The following is a 27,834-nucleotide window of genomic DNA, read 5'->3' on the forward strand; positions in this document are numbered from 1 at the left end:
ATCAATATGAGAAATTTAGAAAATATACTCCAATTTATAAAATATTTAGAAATCCTACCTCATGCTGAAAAAGATATTGAAAATACTCTTCACTTTATGGACATTTATGTCTTTACTCACCTGGGCAGTTTTAATTGTGTTTATGCCTTAGCAGTTTATGTTTTTACTCTCAGCTTTTAAATATTTATTTTTTTACTTTCTGAGCATTTATATTTCATTCCCTCTCATTATTTCATTCTCTCTCCTCTCGTTGCTTCGCATTCTCATATTCCTTGTTATTGTTCGTCATTTTTCTTCGTTTTTGGCTCTGCGATTTTCGTTTTCGTTGATTGAGCCGTGGTTATCGGTGTTTCTTAATCTGTTAGCGTTAGTGAGTATTGCTTCCCACTGTTTTCAATTATTTTGGTATATAATCGTTTTTTTATGTTGTTTTAGGTTTTATTTTGATTATGTATTTGTGTAATGCTTAATTATTTGTCAATGCATTTCGTTTTCCTAATATTTTGTTGTTTTTATTATTGATTTTGTTTTTCATCGGTTTTTATTCTTTGATTTTCGTTTTCGTTGATTAAGAAGTGGTTATCGGTTTACTTACTCTGTTCTTTGCGTTTTTTAGTAATTTTTTCAATTTTTCTGGCATTGTTTTTAGTTTTTGTTTTGATTTTTTATTTTTTTAGGTTTTATTTTGATTATGTATTGTAAAATGCTCTTTGTTTGTCCATGCATGTGTTTGTATTTGATTTTTTGTTGTTTTTAATGATTGATTTTGTGTTTTAATTTCAGTTAAATCGACAGTATGAGTGAATCTGATTTAAATAAAACTGTAACTCAAATCATAAGGCAAATGAGAAAGCCTGATGATAGTGATGATCAATTGGAGAATGTAGTTGTGTCTCCTGTTCGGAAAAGTTTAAGAATCAAAATGTCAAAGCCAGATGTTGTGAGTAAGACTGAGGAAAAAGCAATTGTGAAGAGAAAAGCAGTAAAAAAGTCTTCATCTGGTAAAAGAAAAGCAGAACCTGTTATATTAAAAAGAGATATTAAGATGAGAAGGCTTGGCAGTGATAATTTGAATAAAGATGATTCTCTTCAGGTATTTTAATATTATTTTTAATTGGTGATAATGTTATGACAATGTTTTTATATGTTAGTTGATAGCATGATGATAGTAGATAAGGCTGTTACATATCAGTTGAAAATATGATGGTATTTATATGTTAGTTGATAATATAATGATACATTTGCTAATATGATAATATGATGATAATTTATATATTGTAATATGATTATAGTTGATATGATTAATGGTGTTGTCATGTGTTAGTTTATATTATGATAATATGCTGATAGTGTTTATGATAATGTTTTTATATGTTAGTTGATAACATGATGATAATAGATGATTCTGTTATATTTTAGTTGAACAAAATGATGGTTTTTTTTTATGTTAGTTGATAATATGATGATACAATGCTAACATGATAATATGATGATAATTTATAATATGCTATATGATTATAATTGATATGATTTATGGTGTTGTCATATGTTAGTTTATATTACGATAATATGCTCATAGTTTTATGATTTAGTTCTGACTGGAATTATAATTTGATGGTAATTTGTATACTACTGTTAAGATAATATGATGATTTTGGTAGATCTCATTATGATAATGGTAACTTTTTTTGTTTGATAAATACTGATCTGATTATATTATTTTATGTACTGGTATGATTTTATTATGATAAGTGTATGATAATTAAATGATAATAGCTTTTTGAGACATTAACTTATGATTTTTAAGCATGATTATCTGATTACAGAAGATAGATACTGTGATGATAATGTTATGATAATGCATTTTATTTTTTGTATTTACTACTGTTTACATATTTTTAATACTTTTACTTTTTATTGCAGAAATTTGATCTGTTAATTGCTCCTACTAGTCGGTTCGTGGGAAAAGTTGGCAAGGCTTGTTCCATTGATGTGATAACTAATATTATTTCCAAGCTTAGTCCTAATCAAATGTCTATATTCAAGAGCAGTAGGTTTGGTGTGTTTCTGGGATTAGGAAAGGATGTATTGAGTCTTAGGCTTATACATTCTATACTGCTTAGGGAAGTTCATTATCCAGATATGTCCGAGCTTTGGTTTAATTTTGGTTCGCGTAACATGCGCTTTAGTCTGTATGAGTTTGGATTGGTTAGTGGTCTTGTTTGCGGTGGGGATGAGTCTAGATTTTCCAATTACTGTGATGGTGGAATCTTTTTTGGTAAATTCTTTGGCGATGATAATAGAATTACTCGTCAGGTTATAGAAGCTAAGTTTAATGATGCAGTTTGGGATAATGATGATGATGCTGTGAAGTTTGCAAAGCTGTATTTTGTGCAATATTTTCTGTTGGGCAGTCTTGAAAGTACATTGGTTGACAGTCGTTTCATTCACTTGTTGGACTGTCTAGATTTTGATGATTTTCCGTGGGGAAAATATTCATTTCAGTTATTCGTCCAGTCTACAAAGAACAAACTTTGGACATTTCTGCAGGCATCAAAACAATCTACGTTTTATCGACTGTATGGTTTCCCCCATGCCATTCAATTTTGGTTTTATGAAACCTTGACTACAGTTCCTGAATTTTTGTGTTCGTTGAGCAATGCTGCTGCGTTTCCTCGGTTTTTGCGTTGGAGTCCGAAGAATATTAAAAAGATTCAGAACTTTGATTTTAAAGTTTATGATGATCCAACTGAAAAGGTATAAATATTTTGCTTTAATTTACTTTTTAATTGTTTTTGCATTTTTAATCATTATATTGTTTATTGTATATTATATTGTAGGTTAAAGCTGGTCCAAATATTAAAGCAACTGATTTCGAGTTAAGTCAGAATATTGTGACTGGACTCAATCATCAACACTTCATTGTTGCTTCCAATTCGGATGACGAAAGTATTTTGGAAGTTGCTAAGTCTGCTTGCTTTGATTTTGTGAATGAACTTAAAGATTTGGTGTTTGACAGTGGTGTTGAATATTCTGATTTGGAGTTAGATATTCGAAAGCAGATTTATGATTCTATTGTGAATTTTGAAAACAACAAATTAACTGATATTTTCAAGGATAATTCTGGAGAGGTATGTTCTTATGTTTTTTTTATAATAAATATATGATAATTTCTTTTTTTATAATATAATATGTTTTTTTATTTTTTGTGAATGTAGGATGAAAATGTAGAAGAACAGATATATTCTTCTGATAATGATGTTGGTGATAGTTCTTCTAAGGATAATGATAAATCTTACAAGGAAGAAACTGAAAATGAAGAGCAACAATTTAATAATGAGGATGTTACTGTTTTAGATGGTGGAGAGGTAAATTTTTACTTGTAGTTTTTATGAATATGTATACTAATTAATGATAAGTGTATGATAATAGTAATTTATGTTAATTTCTAAATTCAGATGTTATTTAAAATATGTTGATAATAATAATATGATGATACTGTAATGATAATATGATGATACTGTTATTTTTCTGATATTTTTTAATGAAAGTTTTTTCTGTCTATAGATTGATGCTGAAGTACATGATCAATCCATTGCTGAGAATGTTTCTGGTCCTGAGAATGTTTCTGGTCTTGAGAGTGGAAAGGTAAATTTTTGTTTTTTTATAAGTTTCTATTATATGTGATAACGACATGATAATGTGATGATAATTGTGTGATAATTATTAATGATAATTTTATGATAATACAATCACATATTTGTGTATTTCTTTTTAGATTGATGCTGATGCTAATGCTCAAGATATTACTGGTGATGTTGAGATGGATGGTGTAATGAATTATAATTCTGATAACTATCACCAAGAGTCTTCAGAGGTAGATAAAGCTAATGAGAATGTTAATGTTAATGTTGGGGTACATGATCATGTTGATCCTGCTGATGATCAATCCATTGAGCAAGTTGCTGATTTTGATAATGCAAAGGTAAACTGTTTATTATATATGCTTTATTGTTTTTTTAATTGTCATTGTTATAGTTTTTGATAAGCATATGATAATGTCTTTATATATTGTACTATTTTTTATTTTAATGATAACATGATGATAAGTATATGATAATTTGATGATAATTTAATTTTATACTTATATCTGTGTTTAGATTAATGTTGAATCCAATGCTCCAATTATTGCTGGTGAAGTTGCTGCTGATGTTAATATGGATGAGCGATATGAAGAAGTTGGTGTTGCGGGTGGGGCTGTTGAGAAGGATACTGGTGGTATGGTAGAAGTTAATATTGTTAATGAAAATGAAGTTTTGGGAATTGGAGAGGCTGCTGGAAAAGATGGAGGAATGGGAGAGCTTGTAAGTAATGTTAATGTGCGTAGAACGGAATGTTTTGGATTTGGTTTTGATGTTATTGGTTCTGGAAGGGAATTGTCACAAAAGAAATATGTAATTGAGATAATATGATAACTGTTAAATACATTATAATTTTATGATAATAATATGATAAATGTATCATAATTGTATGATAATCTTATGATAATTGTATGAATCATAGTAAGTGTATGATAATTGTATGATAATCTTATGATAATAATATGATAACTGTATCATAATTGTGTTTTTTGCTTTAACAGAATGTTAACAAGGATGCTAATGAAGATGGTGATTCAAATTTAAAAAAACTAATGCAAGATGAAGTTGATAAGCTTGGTGATATCTGCAGTGATGAGTTTATAGTAAATCCATCTGATGTTGCTGCTGAAAATGTTATTGTAGCTGTTCCTTCTGAAAAGGCATCATTACAAAATGTTAACTCTCAATCGGATGAGATAGCTGACCTGACTTCTTCTGAGGCAGATATATTGAAGATTGTTAATACAATGTCTGCTTTTATTCCTGCTGAGGTATTTATTAAACAAATTTAGAATTGAGTTTTTTTTGTTTTTGTTACAAATATATATTTATTTGTGTACTTTTATATGCAGAAACAGTTGACTGAACCGGCTGATTTAGGTGAAAAACTTGATTTACCTAATATCATAGCTAAAAATGATGCAATAGTTGCTGTTCCGAAAAGTAGACAAAAAGTAATATACTTTATCATTCTTTTAATAAGTATCCTGTTTTGTTTTGTTTTTTCGATTTTTCTAATTTTTTTATGTATTTGTAACAGCTTGTTTTTAAAAGGAAACAAACTCTGAATCAGGTAGCAGCTGGATATGCACTTCTCGAAAGAGTGAAGAATTTAGATGCGCCTGAAAAAGTTGCAGCCGTTCGGAATGCTTTCGTAAATCATTGTTCTTTGTTGATTGAAAGTGTTCATGATATGTGTAATCAGTTCTGGCTTTCTGAATTTAATGATTGGATTGAAACTAATACATATAAGAAACCACATCCATGGTAAGTTAGTTGTTATTTGATTATTTTTATAATTTTTTATTGCTTATATTAATTGCTTTGAATACTAATTTTGCTTTAATTTTATAGCGGTGAAATTTACTATCCGAGAGAAAAGATTTTACGGCCAGGATTCAGACTTGGTGGTGAGGGTATAACTATAAAAGATTTCTTTCATAAGCTGAATACACCCGGTGGTTATTTGGAATCGAGTGTAAGTAACATTTTAAATTTATATTTTTTTATTATGATAAATACATGATACTGTCATGATAAGTATATGATAATTATTTTTATTTTCATTAATATACTGATAACATTATAAATATATATTATTTATTATGATAAATAAATGATACTGTCATGATAAGTATATGATTACAAGCTTTTAATTTATTTTTGTGAACTTGGTATGTATATTGTTATAGTGTTGTTTTATGATAAGTTTATGATAATACTATGATAAGTAAATATTATTGTTATAGTCTTTTCTTACATTCAGTTTGTTTATTTCTTCAGCATATTGACTATTTGTTTGCATACCTGAGGAAGAAGTGTAAATTTCTGAACAATAATTACACGGTTTGTGGAAACTGGTTTGACCAGTACATTCAAAACGGGTATAAACTGTACTTGGAGACTCAGAATCTTATTGAATTACCACAGTTTGAAGCAATCTACAATTTTATAGTTGGAGAGGATGGACTTTATAAGAGGGCCTGGGGTGATGTCAAGCATGTGCTATTTCCAATTCACCGTAAAGTTGACGGCGAAAATAATGACCATTTTATTCTTGGAAGGTTAAGTTTTGATGACAGAAATTTTTATGGGTATAACTCTTTGAGAACTGACTTATATGACGAGTTTGCACGTAATGCTATTACTGCATATTCAACGTTGCTGCCATTAATATTGGAATGTGTTGGATTTTATGATCGTGCTGATATCAACTTCTACTCGGATCATTATATTGGAAAGAATAAAAGTGATCCCTTTTCTTTTTCGTTTGTAGAAGATGTTCCTGTTCAACAAGATTCGTAAGTATTTTTTGCTTATCATTAGTTGTTACATTGTTTTTATTTAGTAGTTTTAAATTTTAAATTTATATTAACATGTTATTTAAAACTTATGCAGTGATTATGGTGTGTATGCTGCTGCTTTTGCTGAATATCTGATTGAAGGTGAATGTAGTCCTAGGGCTCTGCGTATTCAGCAAATACGTAACAGATATGCAGTTAACCTTTACATGTATGGTAGGTGGAAGAACAAGACTGGTTATATTTCTGAAGAAGACTAGTTGTAATTTGTTTATTTCTGGTAAAATTTAGATGTTTTTGTAAATGTTTTTTTGAACAATTATTGTAAGACAATATCTTTTTTAATATGAATTGTTGATTTACAGAATCTGTTTTTTTTATATATGATAATGTTATGATAATCTGTATGATAATCATATGATTACTCTATGATAATCATATGATAATGTAATTACAGATGTGTATCAGACTTATAGAAGAACTAATTTAATTTGATAAGTATATGATAATTGGTCATTTTAAGTTTTTAATTGTGTTATACAGATAAATATATGCTAAGGATGTGACTGAAGAGATTGCGGTGTATCCTGGAGTATCTTCATTTTGATCATATGTAATAGATAACCCGTTAATATTTTAATGTACGTTGTTAGTAGATGAAAATTGTAATTGATAGCTGGTACATTGTTTTGATGGTTTTATTTTTGTATGATTAACATATGATAATTCAGTGAGAAATGTATGATAATCTGTATGAACCATTTATTGTTTTTATGATGACTCTTTTTGCAGACTATTATATGATAAATATATGATAAGGTTATGATAATTGTATGATAATGAAGACAGAATGATAATTGTAAGTAACAATTTCAACTTTTATAATATTTTTTAATAGGATCTGATAAGTACATGATAATCTAATGATAATTGTATGATAGTGTTGTTTATTTCACCTGACCAATGATTCAATTATGAATTTTTTTTATGATAATAATATGATAATATATGATAATTCAGTGAGAATTGTATGATAATCTGTATGACAACCATTTATTGTTTTTATAATTGCTATTTTTACAGACTATTATATGATAATTATATGATAAGGTTATGATAATTAAGACAGAATGATGATTGTAAGTAACAATTGTTTAACTTTATAATATTCTTTTAATATGATCTGATAAGTACATGATAATCTAGTGATAACTGTATGATAATGTTGTTCATTTTACCTTATCAATTATTCAATTATGAACATTTTGTTATGATAATAATATTGATAATATATGATAATTTATATGACAATATAATAATTGTATGACAAATAATACAGTGAATGATAAGAAATTTATTAATTGAAAAATAGTACAGTAAATGTTTGAATTGAACACATAACAGTTCTATGATTGAAGAACACATAACAGTTCTATGATTTTTTTGGTATACCTCTGCATGTTTTACGGTTATGCCCATAAAAGCCACATCTGTTACACTTGTTTTGAGTCTTTTGTTCGACTGAACCTTTGATTCTTCTCTTTTTTGGCCTTTCTACTTTTATTCTGCCAATATCTGAGGGGATATTGTATGACAAATAATACAGTTATATCTTCAATATCTGAGGGGATATCCCATGTGTCTTCTTTACCAACTGGATATACAATTTCTTAATATGTAGCAAACATTTCTTCATTTCTGAAGTATTTTGAGCAATATTCATGTGGGTCTTGGTGCTTCTCATAGCATACAGCTGTAGCATATTTACAAGGAAGCATATCTATTTGAAATTTGTTACATGTGCAAGTCCTTTCCTTCATGTTAACTGTATAAGTGTCTTCCAATTCAACTACACTGAAAATGAATTCATTTGTTGTTCCATTCACCTGATAACCAGAATATAATGTTCATATTAGAATAATAATATGTGTTATGATAAGTGAATGATAATTTAATGATACTCATATGATAATGTAAAATATATTTTATTTAATTCATCTGATAATCTGAATATAGGATTCAATATAGTATCATGATTTTTATGATATCAGTATGACAACATGTGTGTATGATAACTGAATGATAATTAATGACAGTTTGATGATGATGCAAAATATAAATAATGATGATATAATCAGATTAATAAGTCAAAAAAATAAAGATTTACCTTGAGTTGTAGGGATTCTAAATAATTTTCTCTAAGAAGAGTTTCATATTTAGTAGACAATACTGTGAAAGTTCCTTTTGCAAGATTTTTGTTGTTGCAGCTCCATCTTTGAACAAGGCTTCTTAAGTATTCCATAATCATTGTAACTGGTAATTCTCTTGCTCTGTTAACTGCTGCATTGAGTGATTCTGTTGTATTAGATGTCATAATATTGTATCTTTTGTTCAAAGAATGTGAAACTGCCCACTTTTTAAATTCTATCCCCTTGAGATATTCTGTAACTTTTGGATTTGTGTTGCTCAGATCTGTCATATGAATATCGAATTCAGTTTTTGTATATGCTCTTGCTGCTGTCATGAAGATATCTTTAATTTATTTATGTTTTTTTTGAATTTGTACTTCACATTTTGCAGTAAATGATAGATGCAAATGTCATGCTGAACTTTTCCTTCAAACACACTCTCTATCGCCTTTTTGATGCTGTCATGTCTGTCAGAAATTATACACATTTCTTCTCTTATCCCAAAAATAGTTTTGATGTTAGAAAAAAACCAATTCCATGATGCATCATTTTCTGAATCAGTAATTGCAAATGCAAGTGGGAATATTTTTACTGCAATTAAGAATAAAAAAATTAATATTATTTAACGATTTAAGATAATGATAATGTTATGATCATCTGATGATAATGTTATGATAATATAAAGATAAACTGTAATATAATGATACAGTTTATGATGATGGAAAAAAAAGAGAATGACAATTATATGATCATTTGATGATAATAGGATTATACAATTTATGATAATATAATGATAAAGTTTATGATAATGACAATTATATGATCATCTAATGATAATAGGATGATACAGTTTATGATTATACAATGATACAGTTTCTGATAATGTGATGACACAACTAAGATAATATGATGATAAATATAGTATTCTTACCAGCTGCGTTATGAGTTGAAGCTGAAAAAAGAGTACCTCCATATGAACCTTTTAAAAATATTCCATCAACAATCATAATAGGTATACAGTGACTCCATCCAGTTATTGAAGCTTTCAGTGACATAAATGCATAGAGAAATGTATCATCCACATCTCTTTTTATATTTACAAATGAACCTGGATTTGTTTGCTTTATCATGTGCAAGTATCTTGGTAGTTGAGCAAATGAATTTTCTGGTTTCCCTCTTAAAAGCTCCAGTGCAATTTCTCTACATTTCCATGCCTTCCAGTAATCCAACTTAATGTGATACTCATTTCTCATATCTCTGATTATGTCATTAGGTGTATAAATTGTCTTGATATCCAAAAGATTTGGCTTTATGATTTTGGCTATGGTCTTTGAGCTGACATACTTATTTTCTCCCATTATTTCTGCCAAAGAACATGTATGAAAATTATTAAATTTTCGCACTTGAAACATTTTTGTATGTCCAACTCTTTATGCATAAAAATTCCAATCAAAAGAGTCATCGATGCATTTTAGCCGGTACTGTCTTTTGCAGGATTTTATCACCTGTTATTTTATCAGTTACAGATAAGATAAGCATATTATCAGTGTTGATAATCGTATGATAATAAAATATATGATAAGCTGATAATGATATATAAAATACTTTTTTTTTAAAATTGTGTAAAATAAAAGTTTATTTAATATTTACCTTGTATTGAAAATGTTCTGATAGTCCATACATACTCATATCTGTTATTAGTGTTTCTTTGTCTATGAATATACCCCTTTCTTCTATTTTCTGATTTGCTTGTATTTTTCCAACATTAATTTCTTCAACATCTTCTTCTTGAAGATTATCTTGAAGGTCGCAAAGAAGATTGACATATTCAATCATATCCAAATTTGTGTTAGATATTTCCTTTGATACATAGGACTGTTCATGCAGCTGTGATATGTTGTCTTCATAAACCAGGCTTGAACTTTTTTCTTTATTGGCAGCTGATGATGATGATGATTCCAGTAACCTGTTATATTCTGCCTCATTAAAAATAACACAAATTGGATATTTTGTGAAATTATTTTCCTTCTTCTTTAATACCATATAAAATCTGAGACTTGCATCATCTCTAATTTTTATTGGAGGATAATCTTCACTTATTAAATATTGTATATCTAACTGAATTATACTTTCTTGTAGTTGCAATCGTTGATAGATTGTTTCAGTAAAATCTTTGAAAGTGCAGTCTGTTTCCAACAAAAGTCTCAATATCATGAAGTCAGTATACTTTCCAGCTTCAGTCCATTTTCCATTATATTGCATTATCACTTGAATATTGTCCATTTCTGCAATTATAAATAGATAAGATAAGTAACATGTTGTGATAATGAGTTGATAACATATTAATACCTATCAACACAGTGATAATTAGTTGATAACATGTTGTGATAATGAGTTGATAACATGTCGATACCTTTCATATAAAAAGTAGGAGTGTTCTGTTATCATGAGAGTATACTTTTATATGAAAGGTATCAACTCATTATCACCATCAATATATTATCAACGCATTATCATTTTATCAACACATTGATAATGAGTTGATAACATGTAGTGATAATGAGTTGATAACATATTAATACCTTTATCAACGCATTATCATTCTATCAACACAGTGATAATGAGTTGATAACATGTTGTGATAATGAGTTGATAACATATTAATACCTATCTACACATTGATAATGAGTTGATAACATGTTGTGATAATGAGTTGATAACATGTCGATACCTTTCATATAAAATTTAGGAGTGCTCTGTTATCATGAGAGTATACTTTTATATGAAAGGTATAAACTCATTATCACTATGAATGTATTATCAACGCATTATCATTTTATCAACACAGTGATAATGAGTTGATAACATGTAGTGATAATGAGTTGATAACATATTAATACCTTTATCAATGCATTATCATTTTATCAACACAGTGATAACGAGTTGATAACATGTTGTGATAATGAGTTGATAACATATTAATACCTATCTACACAGTGATAATGAGTTGATAACATGTTGTGATAATGAGTTGATAACATGTCGATACCTTTCATATAAAATTTAGGAGTGCTCTGTTATCATGATAGTATACTTTTATATGAAAGGTATCAACTCATTATCATTTTATCAACACAGTGATAATGAGCTGATAACATGTAGTGATAATGATTTGATAACATATTAATACCTATCTACACAGTGATAATGAGTTGATAACATGTTGAAATCTATCAGCATGTTATCAACTCATCATCACAACATATACTCTCATGATAACAAAGAACTCCTACTTATACTTGAAATCTACAACATGTTATCAACTCATTATCACAACATATACTCTCATGATAACAAAGAACTCCTACTTATACTTGAAAGCTATCAACATGTTATCAACTCATTATCATAACATATACTCTCATGATAACAGACTACTTCAACTTATACTTGAAGTCTATCAACATGTTATCAACTTATTATCACAACAAAATTTTCAATATGTTATTAACTCATTATCAAAATATACTATCATGATAACATAACAGAGAGCTCCGACTTTTTATATATCAACTGATTATCAAAATATACTCTCATGATAACAGACTACTCAAACTCTTGAAATCTATCAACATATCATCAACTGATTATCACACAATTCAATATCACTCGCAGATACGACACAATTCTATGCACATATTCTGACAGTTATCAAAATATCTCAAAAATTAGAAAACAGTTAATTACCTTGAAGAATCTATGATTTTCGAATATATGAATTTTTGATGAAGTTCTACTTATTCTTGAGATCAATAATTGAATACTTCAGCAAAACAGAATCGCGATGAAAGAATTTTAAACAAAATCGCTTTGAAAGAATTTTAAACAAAATCGCGAGCTTGAAGACGAGCTGAAGGAGGAGCTTTTAGAGAAGGAAAATTAGGTATAGAGAAAAAGAGATCTCGATGTGAATGAAAGTGTCAGCTGGAAAAATAAATTTCTTATATAGTAGGAGTAAATTCGTAAATAATAACATGTGGAGAGTCAAAACTTAAAAACGGAATAATCGTGATGTATTTTTTTCAACTTTTCCGCGCTGAGGTAATTTATCCTATTATTTTATTAATTTAGGTAAATACCTAATTTTCCCTTATCAAATCCTGGGATGTGGACCGCCCGCAAGCCCACATACCTTTTAATTCCGGGCTATAATGGCCAGCAATCCAACCTCAACCACTCCATATTAAGAAAGAGCGTAGCCAGGGTTCGAACCCGCGACCTTTGGCGCCCAGATGGCTGAGGGTTTCAAATGTTCATTAGTTAACACTTTCATTTATAAATTTTGATTTTAAAATATAAGAAAGGTTCACATTATTGTTGCCTATTTTCAATTGTCAAATTTGTAATTCTAATTCTCACACCTCTAACTATAGATTAATTGGGGCTGGTTTAGTTGTATTTTTCGAGTTTCACCTACAGTCGATCCTCTAATAATAAATACACGTGGTGGATCAAAAATTTATTAATTATTAGAATTATTAATTTATTAAATTTGTATAAAAAAATTATAAAAAATATTTTAAAGCATCTATATTAATAGACCTAATATTAATATTATATTATAAAAAAAAACTAACTAAATACATTTTACAATCACTCAATTTAAAAAATATCAATTGATATCAAACCAAAAAATAATTATTAAGAAGTTGTATTCATAAAATAAAATAATTTTTAATATTTTTTATACTAGAGATACTTTACTTACTTTAATTTGTTTATCTAATAATTTTTTTTTAAATTTCTCAAAAGAATAAGTCATAGTTTGATGGTATTTTAACTTCCGCTTTATGATATAAGGTTAGTATTACCTCAAATAAATCATCAATTGTTATATATTTCTTTAAAAAATCTCTCTAATAATTAATAATTATGTAGAATATATTTTAAATTTTATTAATTATTAAATAATAGAATTATTAATTATCCGACGTGAAACGAAGTTTGTTCTCTCAATTTTTTATTAATTATTAAAATTATCAATTTATAGAATATTAACTATTAGAGGGTCTGTATATAGGTGCATAGGAAATTTTTTTGTTTTGAAAAGGCAACGGAGCCTATGAACCCCACCTTATAAAGCATACATTCCCCACGGCCTAGAGCTACTTTTCTCTGTTGAAATGATAATATATAGCTACAGTAAACTCTCTAATATTTAATAAATTAATAATATTAATAATTAATAAAAAATTAAAAAACTAAATTTATTTCACGTCAGATAATTAAAAATTCTATTATTTAATAATTAATAAAATTTATAATACATTCTATAGGAATATTAATTATTAGAGAGATTTTTGGAAATAATTATAAAACAATTGATGATTTATTTGGGGTAACACTAATCTAGTAATCTTAATCTACTAGTGTCGCTTTACGTGTTTCACACGTGACTCGTAGCGTGACTCCTAAAATTATCAAAATATATTTAAAATAATAGTTAATTAGTAATAGTTTATTTTATTTAATATTTTAAATAATTTATTAATAGTTTAACATTAAATTTAAATAGAAAATATCAAATAATAATTAAAATAGTAATTTATTTTTTTTAAAATTTCATATGATTAAAAAATAATTAAAATATATTTTAAGTATTCTATTTTAGTTAGTACTCTAAACAATTATCTTAACATAGTAGTTTATTTTAATTAGTACTCTAATTTTAATAGTTATCTTAACATAGTAGTTTATTTTAATTAGTACTCTAACTTTAATATTATTTTAATAGTTTTTAATTAATAATCATATTTTATAAAGTGAAAAGGACATTAACGTAAATGTGTATGTCCCCCACCCCTACCCCTCCCCCCCACCCCAATTCGTGCTTTTATATATAGTATAAATAAGCTGGAAGCTGAAATACTATCAAATTATGATTTTTTTGTTTATTTGAAAAATTATTAGATGAGCAAGTAAAAACAAGTAAAACATTCCTAGTATAAAAAAAATATTAGAAGTTATTTTATTTTATGAATATAGTTTATTTATAATGATTTTTTGATTTAATATCAAATTGATATTTTTTGAACTGAATAAAAAGTTTTTTTTATTGACTGATTGTGAAGTATATTTAGTTGGTTTTTTTTATAATATAATATTAATATTAGGTCTACGAATATAGATATTTTAAAATATATTTTATAATTTTTATAATTTTTTATATACAAATTCAATAAATTAATAAATTTAATAAGTAATAAATTTTTAATCCACTATGTATATTAACTAATAGAGGGTCGACTGTATATATTTCAAACAGGGATGAAACACCAAATTAACAATGTATAAAATATTAATGTCATCTGAAAATCGAAAACAAACTAAAAGGTGAAAGTCTTAAGTAATTAGACCTTTTTTCTTATGTTTTTGTATCCCACGGCATTCATATATATTTAAAAGAAGAATTATAATATATTATTTTTATGGCCAAATGTCGTAAAAAGGCTAAATCTTTCACAAAATTCCTGACCTTTCAATTATGCCGATTTTGGCCAAAAACTGATTATTTGATTTCATAAAAGTCCTGACCTTTCAATTTTGTCGATTTTGGCCAAAAATGGATTATTTGGTTTCACAAAAATCCCGACCTTTTAATATATGTGCATGCGATGTAGGCGCCACATAGCAAATTGAAATCAGATTGAGAGTTGGCCACAATTGAAACCAAATAATCTGTTTTTGGCCAAAATCGATAAAATTGAAAGGTCAAGACTTTTGTGAAACTTTTATGCAAGGTTTGGCTTTTTTACGACATTTGGCCTTTTTAAATTATTATTAGAGAAATTGTCCTCTTTTTAATTTTGACAATCAAACTTATAAAAATAGCTAAGTTCAGTAAGATTTTTTATTGTTTTTCCTCTCATATTTTATGCACAGAAAGAGAAAAAAACTTTGGCATTTAGCAAACTTTTTAATTGTCCATCTAACTAAAAGCACACAAACTATGCCTTTTTTGTCTTAATAGATAAAAAAATATTAATTTAATCCGAATAATTAGCTATTAGTTCTTTGTAAATTATAGTAATATCATAGGTTTTATGAGGTGGCTAAACTTAGAAGATAAATAGTTCATATCGCTTCGAATCTCGAAATAAATAAGTATGTATAGATAAATAATTAAATGGACGATTAAAAAAACAAAAGGAGTATAAAGTTAAATAGAATTTATCTCTCACAAAAAAATAAACTCCTTCTGTTCCGTTTAAAAAAAAAACCTTATTTTTATATATCCTACTTAAAAAGTCCATATCATGTCTTTTTTTTCAATTTATATGAATTTTTTTCTTTTTTTTTCTTTTTTCTCTATAATTAATGATTTCTCCCTCTGTGTTTTTTTTAATGGTCCATTTAGGCAAAATTCTACATACTAAAACAGCGAACTTTTTATCTTAAATTATAGGAATAGATACTAGTATACTAGTTAATAAATGTTTTGTAAATTGAGTTATAGAGTCATTTATTAGGATGGGGTGAAGTTGGAAGATAATAGCTAAATTCATCTTGAAATCTAAAATGGGCAAATAATTATAGACAAATTTATTTAGTTAAATGGACATTTAAAAAAACGGAGGGCATATTAGTTTATGCACAAATTAAAAGACCATTAATAATAGGAGTAAAAAAATTAACGTTTTTTTGATTTATGTGTGAAATTCATTTGTTCCTTCTTAAACGGGATGGAGAGAATAGGACTTATAAATATAAAATCTATTTTTTTCGTGTTATGTCTTTATTAATAAAATAAGATATAAAAAAATTATAATAATTAATGTTTTTTCATATTTTGTCTTTGTTAATGATAGTGAATTTTTTCACAAAAATAAAATAAAATGACTAAAATTAGGATAAAATGAAAAATTTAATGATAAAAAATTATAAAAATGAAAATGAATTTTTTAAATGAGACATTTCAAAATAGAATAGAGAAAATAACAAAAAATCCACATTAATGACTCACTATTTCACATAATGCAATATTAATTAATTTGTTTACTTTAGTACAATTTTCCTTTCACAAAATACCAACTTTTATTGTACTTTTCAACCAACACCACATTTCTCCCAAATAAACACGTGTCCACTACATATGTCCTATATAATAAAGAGAAATCATAAAAAAGAATCAAAAAGATCCCTCCATACAAAAAGACCACTGCATAAAAAAGGACTAAAGAAGCCCTTCATTACACATGTCCACTACCTTGCAAATTTAAAGTGTCATCTGCTATAATGAATGACCTGCGCATCACGCGCGGGTCATTCTTAACAAAATTCAGATGCACCTTTTGGTGCACCTGACACATTTTTTTTTATTTTTTTTATTTTTTAATATAAATTAAATATTTATATATTCATTTAAATTGTATAACAAAGTTATTTATTATATTTGAATTTTAAAAATATTAATTTAATTTAAATTTTATAAATATAAATATATTACTCTTTTTCTTTTATATCTCTGATATATTTTTGATATGTCTCTCATATACTGTATAATATATTTTGCCGATATATATATTCTTGATAAATATTCGATTGTTCGAACTTTTTTTCTTATTTTTTTATACTTTTATTACACATATTTTTTTAATACTTATTTGATACATTTTTGACATGTGTCGAATTTTTTTTATATATATTACATGTATATCTTTTATACATATTTAAATAAATCTCCGATACATGATTGATACATTTTTAAAATTCATTTAATAGATACATCTCTGATACATTTAATTGTAATTCGAATATATTTTCAATACATCTCTGATACATAATTTATACATGAGAGATACATATTTGATACATTAATTGAATTAACTGACTAATTCGATTGGTTCGTTTTTATATTTAGAAAAGTTTATAAACATATATGCAATAATACTAATTAAAATGAACCAAATATTTATTGTTTTATATATATTTGACTGGTTTATTTTTATGATTTGACCGGAAGCCCTAGGTGGAAGGAAGGGAAAAGACGAGTAGAATTGCAAAATATTCGATAAGTATTTGATACATCTCCAATATATATATATTTGATGCATTCAGATACATATGTGATATATTTTTGATACATAATTTATACGTGATATTTATCAAAAAAAATATTAAACATGATAGATATATTTTTTAAATGTACTTAATAGATACATCGCTGATACATAATTTATACATGATAGATACATTTTTTAAATGTATTTAATAGATACATCGCTGATACATAATTTATACATGATAGATACATTTTTTAAATGTACTTAATAGATACATCGCTGATACATAATTTATACATGATAGATATATTTTTAAATGTATTTAAATTGATACATGATAGATACATTTTTTTAAATGTACTTAATAGATACATCGCTGATACATAATTTATACATGATAGATATATTTTTAAAATAGACTTAATAGATACATCGCTGATACATAATTTATACACGATAGATATATTTTTAAATGTATTTAAATAGATACATGATAGATACATTTTTACTAAATACATACATGGTATATATTTTTTTAAAATGTATTTAATAGATACATCGCTGATACATATTTTATACATAAAGATATATTTTTAAAATATATTAAATAGATAAATTGTTAATATAAATTTTTAATTATTTTATTTTATATTTTTAAAATTTAGTTAATTGTTTTAAATATATTTATATTTATATTTTTAAAATTTAATTATTATTATTAAATATATTTAAATTGAAATTAAAATTCAAATTTATATTTAATAAATAAATTTTTAATATAATTTAATATAAAATATTTATATTTAAATAAAATATTTATTAAAATAGAAAGAATATTTCTTTTAAAGCAAAGACTCATGCATCAGTTAATAAACTGATGCATGAGTAAGCAGGGCTGACCCGCGTCAGCCCTGCATGGCCTGACGCGCGTCAGGTCAACACATCAGACCTGACGCGCGTCATGTTATAATAGTATTTTTTTTTTAAATAAAAATTTATATATTTTAAAAAAATTAAATATCCATGTGTCAATAGTGGATAGGTGTTATTTATTATTGTAGAGAAAAAAGGGGAATCTTCAATGATACACATGTCACTATTCTAGTGGAATGGTGCTAATGAAAACTTTTTGTGTTTTATGGTAAGAATGATAAATAGGTGATATAAGTGGTAATGTGTGTAAATACATGTTATTTTTGTGGTATTTTTGTGATTTACTCAATAGAATATGGAATTTTTTAAACGGGACCCAGGGAGCATATAGATATCGATTTCTGAAATGAAAAGTCAAAGAGAAAAATAAGTAATTTTAGCCTTCATTTAAAAAATTATATACAAATTACACAAAATGACGGTGAAGTTGAACAAAATGTCCGACCTCTGAAACTCAACATCAAATAAATTACATGCCAAGGTATCAATTTAAAAGGAACAATTATTCCTTTACCAAATGGAATACTTTTATTAGGTTGATTAAATTATACTATGATAAATGACAACTCAAGCAATGGCTAGCATGACAAAGAAAAAACATTTCAACAACCCACTCAATCACATTGTTTCTATTAAATTAATAAATTGCGCAAGCCGTGTTTTTCTGTTTTGGAAGGTGTAAAGATGGATCCTTTTTCTGTAATGCATTGCATCTTTCAACGTATGCAGTTTTAATTATTTAAAAATATTTTACCTTTTTAATTTTTTATTACTAATTTTATTTTTTAAATTCTTCCATTTTTTTTCTGCAGCTGCTTTAATGGTCTTTGTGTTTGTCTGTGGTGTCTGTTTGTTCTGCTTTCTTTGCCTGAGACTTTTATAACAGGCTTTAGAGAGTAGTATAGAATTGCTGTTCTTGTTTGGTTTTTCCTGTGTGGCTGTATTTCAGGAAGTTGTTTTATTTCTTGTTTTGTTGCTCGTCCCCTGAGGCTTTTGTAACAGGGGTGTTGCAGTGTCTTGGTTGGCCCAAGTCATTTAGGGCTACCCAATTGTAATCTCTGTAGTGTCTATCAATAGAGCTTTTTGTTTGTTTCTACCAAAAAAAAAACTTCCAATTTTGCTCATTTTTTTATCTTCACTTTCAATTATAGACATTTGTTTAAATTGGGATTAAAAGAGATTCAAATAAACATTTCATATAACTTTAATATTTTAGGATTAATGTAATAAGAATTCACCAATTTTATACATTTTGTCATTTTAATCACGCAGTTTAAATTTTCTCATTTTCATGCACGAACTATCACTTTTTCTCAAATTCATGCACGGTGCCGAGGTGTCACGGCTCTATTGGTGTAATTCGTTGAGGTGGAGGTCATTTTAAACCAATAAATGAGTGACACCTCAACACCGTGCATGAATTTGAGAAAAAGTGGTAGTTCGTGCATGAAAATGAAAAAATTTAAAATGCGTGATTAAAATGAGAAAATATATAAAGTTCGTAATTTTTTTAACATTAATCCTCAATTTAAAATTTATTATGATAAAAATACAAATTGGAATAATATAAATTAATATAAACGATATATTTAGACTTTTTTCACTATAATTTGGAAAAATGGCTACAATTGAAAGTAAATATTGAAAAATGACTTATAATTGAAAATTTTAAAAACTGAAACCATAAATGGAAAAAATCGAAAAGATGAAGTAATTTTGGGTGATTAAGTCTTCTATGCAACTAAAATTTACTCCGTCCCAAATTGATAGGCACTACTATTTATTTTATTCAAATTCTATTTTTATAAAAATAAAGTTTCTGGATTTCTTTAAAAACACTGAAACATAAGACTATAAGTTTGGCATATGTAATATAGATGATTCATTCCAAATGCTACACTATTTCATTACCTCCATGTTAATCAAGTTCATTTTGATATGGGAAATTGGGTTGCATAATTCCATAATTATAACAGAAGCCATGTACTTGCATTCCATAGTTATAACAGAACCTACCAAACTGTTTCTAGCTTTTTACTTTTTTTAACAAAAAAATAGAAACTCAAACTTGCACATAAAAAACTAGCGTAGTATGGTTTCCAAATCATACTAGACTTGATAAAAAAAAAAGGATAATTAGGAGAATATCTAAATAGGTAAAATATTAGCATTTATTGCATTTAAAATTTCAATGTTGAATGTGACTCAAGTACGGTAATATCAATGTTGAACCAGAAAACTAGTGGGCATTAAGGTTACCAGATGCTAAAGTGATCATGGAGTCTGTTCCAGATCATATAGCATAGGTAATTATTTGTAATAGCATAGGTAATTATTTTTTGCATATAAGTTATTTAGTATAACTTGTATTTATCTGCTTCCACTGTAAATTTTATAGCAACTGTAGTGTAAAAACAAGCTATGTAAGTTATGTTATTTGCAAGTGAAATTTTAATGCAATGATTTTTCTTTTAATCTGAAAAGGCTTTTTAAAAATTAATTGGACTCAAAAATACACGGGCTTCGGTTGAAAGCCCAAACCGATTTAAAAAACCGACACCGAACCGAACCGAAAGAAAATTTCGGTGATTTAAAACTTCGGTTACTTCCATTTTTAGGAACGGTTCGGTCTCTATTTTTCAGTACTTTGGCACCGTCGGTTTTGAAAATTTTGGTACTGAACCGAACCGAACCGACCGATGCTCACCCCTAGTCCCAATAGAGTTGTCCACTTTGCCTTTATCACACAATTTAAGAAAAACAATTATTATTTATGGATTTTGTAAACTTTTCCTTACTTTTCTTGTCATACCCCTATTTAATATAGGGTTCAATTGCAATTTACTTTCAATTTACTCATTAGTGGATATTAAATAGGGGTAATATAGAAAAATTTAGTATAAAAATTAGTTACTTTTTGAAAGGGGACAAGAGTTTTGGGACAATAAAATTTCTCAAAGTATAAAACTCTATTGGGACGGAGAGAATAACAGTTTCAAACAGTTAAAAAAACAGTTTCAAACTGTTTACAAAGGTTTCGAACAGTATAAAACAGTTTCAAACCGTTTACAAAGGTGTCAAACAGTTTCTAAAAAAAACACTTTCAAAGAGTCTTAAAAAACAGTTTCAAACCGTTTACAAAGGTCTCAAACAGTTTACAACAGTTTTTAAAAAACACTTTCAAACAGTCTAAAAAATAACAGTTTCAAAAAATAATTTTAAACCGTTTACAAAGGTTTCGAACAATATAAAACAGTTTCAAACCGTTTACAAAGGTCTCAAACAGTATAAAACAGTTTCTAAAAGACACTTTCAAACAGTCCAAAAAATAACAGTTTCAAACCGTTTACAAAGATTTCGAACAATATAAAATAGTTTCGAAAAAACAATTTCAAACGATTTCTAAGATTAATTAAAAACGTTCGAAAAGCTGGTCAAAACATCATTAATGAAGAAAATTGCGATTTTTTCAAAAAAAGTTGAAAAAATTCCAGAAAACGATACTACAATTCATACAAAGAAAAAAAGAAGAAGAAGTTTCGCATCTAGTATCTATCATATTATCTCTTGAACTCTTTTACAATTACAAACTTTCTCATCTAAGTAAAACTCTTGATTTTTTATTCAAATTTTTTTGACTTAGAATTCAGTGGAAAAGAAAAAAGAAAAAAATAGTTGCAGAGAAAACGAAAAGAAAAAGAAGAAGAAGAAAAAGAAGAAATAAAAGGAGGAAGAAAGAGAAAAAGAGGAGACAGAGAAAAAGTTGTATAAAAAAAAAAGAAAAAGATGAAGAAGAAAAAAAAGGGGGGAGAAAGAAAATAAAGAGAGAGAAAAAAGAGGAAAGAGAAAGAGGAGAGAGAAAAAAAAAAGAGATGTGCATACATTTAAAAGAAGGAGAGTAAAAATGTAAATAAATTATTTTGCTAATTGAGAGTACAATTAAAAACAATAAAAAAATAGAGTAAAAAGTAAATTTTTGAAATTGAGATATTGTGAACAAATAAATTCAAAAAAAGAGCCTTTTGTTCAAATTCCTAAAAAAAATATAAGTGGCCAAATCTAGCTCAAACAGACCGGGCCTAAGCTGACCAGGTACCCGGCTCATTAAACAACTCTACTCACCCTATAGTTATACACCCACAGCTAGGGGTGTACATGGTTTGATTTGATTGGTTTATCATTGATATTTTAATCCAAACCAATTATACTGGTTTGGAAAATCTCCAAACCAAAATCAAACCACATATATTACAAACTAGCAAAATTGATTTGGTTTGGTTTGATAATTTTTTCTTTAAAACCAGTTTAAACCATCATTAAAAAATTATTTATTTAAAAATCTAAAAATATTTATCACCATAAAAATAAATGTTATATTTATATAACAAACTATAATAATGACTAATAAATAAAATATTTATATACCAATAGTTATTTCATTAGATGATATTTAAATATATTATTTTGTCAAGTACAGTTTTAAAAAATAATGATAGAAATTTTATTTTTAAGTTATAATATTTTTAATTTTAATAAAAATATGTTTGTATGTATATATTGGTTTGGTTTGATTTATATTGGTTTATAATTTTTAAAACTGCAAACCAAACCAATAATGATTTTTTTTCTATTTTCTATTTTCTAAATCAATATCAAACCAACAATCTTTTAAACCGTAAAATTTGATTTGGTTTGATTGAATTGGTTGGTTTGAATTTTTTCTGTACAACCCTACTAGGATAAACTCTCCGGTAGAAGTCTGGAAGCAAAACAATATAGGCAATTTTCATTTATCTAAAGGGGACATGTGAACATGAATGTTAATTTATCTGTTTGATGTAAGATATTTTAACCACAAGAAAAACAAACGAAAAAACCTACAAAATCATATCCAAACTAAGGACAATAACTTGATGTGATTATAACTTTTTAATGATAAATTTTGAGACCAAATCATGTATACACTGACCATCAGCAAGTGCAGCCATCCCCTCCATATGAGAAAGGATCAACCAAAACTATCAATTCAATTGATATGTGCTAAAGAAATTTCATTTTGCCCTTCACCGATGACTTCGCCAGCTGTAAGTTGCACAATGCTTTCTGTTTCCCCGACAACCCAGAACAAGATCCCGTCTCCCCTAAAGTAATAGCAAAGTAAAGATAGACGGTGCACAGGAAAGTCAAAAGAACAAGAGCTGTTAGTAGGAAACGGTGCCTCTGAACAAGAGTCGAACAGCTACCCAACTCATCCCGCGGGAATTGTTTCCGGAAAGATGGTGACCTCCGATGAGGTGAAGATAAAATATTGTCGAGAACCATAGCCTTTAAACGAACCTCCTCAGCCAACCTGAAATGTCATGCCAATTTATGTTAACACTTAACAGTAGCAAGTAGAAAGATGCAAATCCAAAGATTTCATCAAAAAGAAACAAATGAATTCAAGGAAGAATCAATTTTAAGGAAATATTTATTTGTTAGACAACAATGAGATCAATGCAAGGTATTTAGTCAATGGAAAGCAGTGAATTTCTTCTTTATAAATCTAAGAAAGCATTCAGTTACAAAAAGCTATATAAATAAATAAATTCACAAGAGGCATAAGACATAGAATCAAAGGCGCCTCGTGAAAGCATCATCCAAATGACTGAAAAGTAAAAGAAATTATATAATTAAGACCTATTAATCATGCCCATGAGCAACTTAACTTCATACTCTACTTGGGACAAGATGATTGTCCTCGACGTGCTAACGAGCGATCAAACATATGGAATGCCAGCAATGGTACAGGATGGAAGATAACACATATTCACTCAGAGAATAAGTTTGGCCTCAAAGACAAAAGAAAGTCCGCATACTAAAACAATTAGCTCTCATGAATGTGAGTTCCACAAGGGTAGCTATGCTGAATCGGGCCGGGGAAATAGCATTTAGAGCAAAGGCTAGATGACACATCCCGTGGGACATCAAAAGAATCACCGTAATGGTGAATCAGCCACAAATGAATTCCATAAAATTTGGTGGAATTCATTTCTAAATGAATATGATGGTACATTGATGTAGAATTAGTCCGGCTTATGGGCATAAAATGAATTAATTAGTAAATGAGATGAATTATAGATAGAATTAAAGTAAAGAAGGTAAAACCAACAATAGGACAATGATATGAGACAAGTTATATGAAATTGAACCAATCCAACACAAGTAATATAAAAAAAAGCTAGGCACCCAGTCAACTTTTCTGATTACTTGAATGTTTCAGCTACAATTTGCCCATTTCTTAATCAATTAGATCCCATTCGAATCTGGATTCATTTCCACATTGCAAGAATCAAGTTTGAATTGAAGACAGCCATAAATCAGATTTAAAGACGAGTAATTGGAAGGGGGGGGGGGAGCTTTTGTGAGATCTAAAAGATAGAGAGAAACTTACAGGTTAGAGGAAGGATCAAGAAAGCAGTAAGACCCTTTTTGTTGTGGAAGTAAAATGTATAATGAATTGGGTTCTGTTCTGTTCTGTTCTCCGCGTGTGTCGGATTTTGGCGTGAAACTTCACACGCACCACCAGTATTTGTTTGTGTAGATAAGAGAGATTTAGAAGAGAATGGTAATATTTTAATACGCCATTATTTTGGACTCCTTCTCAAAACTTGCACTACTATAATTGACCCTTCCAACACTTGAAGGCCGTTTTATTTTTTAGATGACCATCTCACGCTGCTCTTTATTGGGCCGGATTTCAGAGGTTGAACTAGATTTTATAAAATGGAAGAATGTAATTATATAATAATTTTTTTGAAAAGTTTTTACCTAGACCCGGTCTATAAAAAATCTATATATTATATAATTGAGAGGACCAACGGAGCCCTCTCATTGATTCTCACCAAATAGAGCATTGTGGTAGTCTCCAATTTATTTAAACTACTTATTTTACTTTAATTGATTTAATTAGTTTTTAATCTAAACAAACTTCTTAATCAATACAAATTGTCTATTTATTAGTATCAACATGAATTTTACTCGCCTCCAGTTATTTACAATTCTATCAAACACTCTTCTAACCTCACATTATTCTGTTGTATAATAATTGAATTTTAAAATAAAGAGAATAATTAAACATGAAACCATTCATATAGAAGTAGAACCCTGAGATTAAAAATATGAAATTATTGTTACAAATTAAGATATAAGTTATATTTTTGTTTTAATTTTAGTTCAAATGTTAATTTTCATATCAATAATATAAATACACGACCTTAACTAAATTTGGTATATTAAATACTGGAATTAAATTATAATGATATATATAACGGTTAATTGCAAATTAAATCATAAATTTTATCATGATTTATTATTATAACACGAATTTTGAAACTTGGCAACATCAATTACCAACTTCACTTTTTGGAAAATTAAAATACCGACCAATCATGCAATAACAAAAATATTGATGTGACTGTATATTTTAATGTCTACGTCAGTTTTTATTTTGCTCGGTGTTCTGATTTACCAAAAAATAAAAACTGATAAGTAATGTTGCCATGTTTACAGTTCGTGATGCAATTGCAAATCACACTAAATTTTATGATTTAATTTGCAATTAACACTCTATATTAATTGTCTTTTAGTCCAATTATTTTCAATATTTTAGACATATAAAATTAATTTTCTTTAAATACACTGATTCAATATTAATTTTAAATAATTGTTCTTCTTACTAATATTAATCAGAATGAGTTAATGACTAGAAAATCTATCATTACATTTGAAAGTCCTATGAAAAATATGGAAGTGGTAAAATAAAACATGATTGATTAATATGATTTTCAAGTAACATAAATATAAAATTAATAAATTATTTTGTAACTGCAATAAAATATAATTTGATAAATTATATACTTTTATATGTAATTCAAATTTTATGTTGCTACAAAAAATTCACATTATTTGAAAAATTTAAACTTTGAACTTCTTTATAATTCACATGTAAAATTTAAAAAAATTATAATGATATGCAACTAAAATATAAAAGAGCCAAAAAAAAATTGTTCTATTTATTATTGAAATTTATATTTTTAAAAATTCGTACAAGGACTTCAGTTATAAAGGATAAATAGGTATGCAGTCTTTTCCTATGCGATTATCGAAGATAAAAATGAACATTTATTTTGTGAAAAATTGCAAAAGATCAAATCATGCAAGCAACTTTGACGAATATCATTAAATAGTTGAAATCATGGTACCCGATTAACAATTTACTATAAAAATCAATAATATTATCAGATTTTGACAAAAAAAATACATTGTTTTTGTTAACATTGTTTTATTAATAAAATTATTATTAAAATTAAATATTAATTTAATTCCGCGCTAATGCGCGGGTTTCCGACTAGTTTATGAATCATCCAAAGAGATGTTAGAGAAATGAGAAGAAAGAAAAAATAATGAGAAGAGAGAGAAAACTGTTTTTAATTTTCTAACACTTCATTGGATGGACCATGTTCAAGTAAGAATTTCCCTTCTTTTTAGAAAGAACAAAAGATATAAAAATAATTATATTAAAAAAAAAACCTTGAAGGGTGTTTTTATAAGGAAAAAAATTTGTTGAGGTGGATGCTCCTTTAGACTATATGTTTGTCTCAGCCCCTACCCGCTTCAGTTCTGTTGCCCCAAACATTAAGGTCTCTATTATAAAATGAAAAAAGGTCAACTGCGGATTTCAGTCAATGGGCGGCGGCGGTGAAGGTTTCCGATGGGTTATGTTTAGGTTTAATTAGATTTAGTAAATGTTAAATATAATTTTAATTGTGTTTAATCGGTATAAAATTAAGATTAATTAAGTTTAAAATTTACAATTAGTTAATCCTTCTCTCTTTTCATGTTAGAGGGGCCTTTTTTATACGAAAGCGCAAGTTGCGGGGTCTTTTATTATGAAAACGCAAGTTGTAGGTTAGTTTGACCCAAAAAATTTCAAAATGACTCATTTGATATTTCGTGCCAAGTTAAGGGGGTGAATTGATCTTTTGTTCATTAAGAAATACAAAAAAAAGTCTATAAACCACTTCGATGACCTATAGTGGAACGAACGTTTTGTGTTAGAACATGCACTAATTTTTTGCATATTGTTTTATAAAAACAAAAGATAAATTAAGAACTTCTTTTGCTAGTTCGACACATCTTCAACTAGAACATTAAATTCAACCAAATT

At 27.3% G+C, this 27,834-nt stretch overlaps 3 protein-coding genes across 4 annotated transcripts; 1 reads left to right on the forward strand and 2 right to left on the reverse strand.

Moving 5' to 3' along the window:
* Positions 1–844: 844 nt before the first annotated feature.
* Positions 845–6,702, forward strand: LOC130015478 (uncharacterized). The gene is made up of 13 exons (XM_056105714.1): positions 845–1,093; positions 1,924–2,757; positions 2,841–3,131; positions 3,219–3,368; positions 3,568–3,648; positions 3,779–3,985; positions 4,161–4,364; positions 4,643–4,912; positions 4,994–5,095; positions 5,182–5,408; positions 5,496–5,619; positions 5,925–6,442; positions 6,540–6,702. Exons 1-13 carry the CDS (start codon positions 845–847, stop codon positions 6,700–6,702), a joined length of 3,420 nt encoding a protein of 1,139 aa, XP_055961689.1.
* Positions 6,703–7,874: 1,172 nt separating this feature from the next.
* On the reverse strand, positions 7,875–8,966 carry LOC126680584 (uncharacterized). The gene is made up of 3 exons (XM_050375731.1): positions 8,610–8,966; positions 8,129–8,328; positions 7,875–8,007 (listed from the first exon to the last, which is right to left on the reverse strand). The coding sequence occupies exons 1-3, from the start codon at positions 8,964–8,966 to the stop codon at positions 7,875–7,877; spliced, it is 690 nt and encodes a 229-aa protein (XP_050231688.1).
* A 14,420-nt stretch (positions 8,967–23,386) lies between these two features.
* Positions 23,387–25,272, reverse strand: LOC126679874 (uncharacterized). 2 transcript variants are annotated; one of them, XM_050374885.2, is made up of 2 exons: positions 25,060–25,272; positions 23,387–23,976 (listed from the first exon to the last, which is right to left on the reverse strand). In XM_050374885.2, the coding sequence occupies exon 2, from the start codon at positions 23,946–23,948 to the stop codon at positions 23,667–23,669; it is 282 nt and encodes a 93-aa protein (XP_050230842.1). In that variant the 5' UTR covers positions 23,949–23,976; positions 25,060–25,272; the 3' UTR covers positions 23,387–23,666. The 2 variants fall into 2 exon arrangements, with proteins under 2 accessions (XP_050230842.1, XP_050230843.1); XM_050374886.2 differs by lacking the exon at positions 25,060–25,272 and adding an exon at positions 24,876–25,019.
* Between the last annotated feature and the right edge of the window lie 2,562 nt (positions 25,273–27,834).

This window comes from Mercurialis annua, linkage group LG5 (genome assembly GCF_937616625.2).
Source record: "Mercurialis annua linkage group LG5, ddMerAnnu1.2, whole genome shotgun sequence".
NCBI lineage: Eukaryota > Viridiplantae > Streptophyta > Magnoliopsida > Malpighiales > Euphorbiaceae > Mercurialis > Mercurialis annua.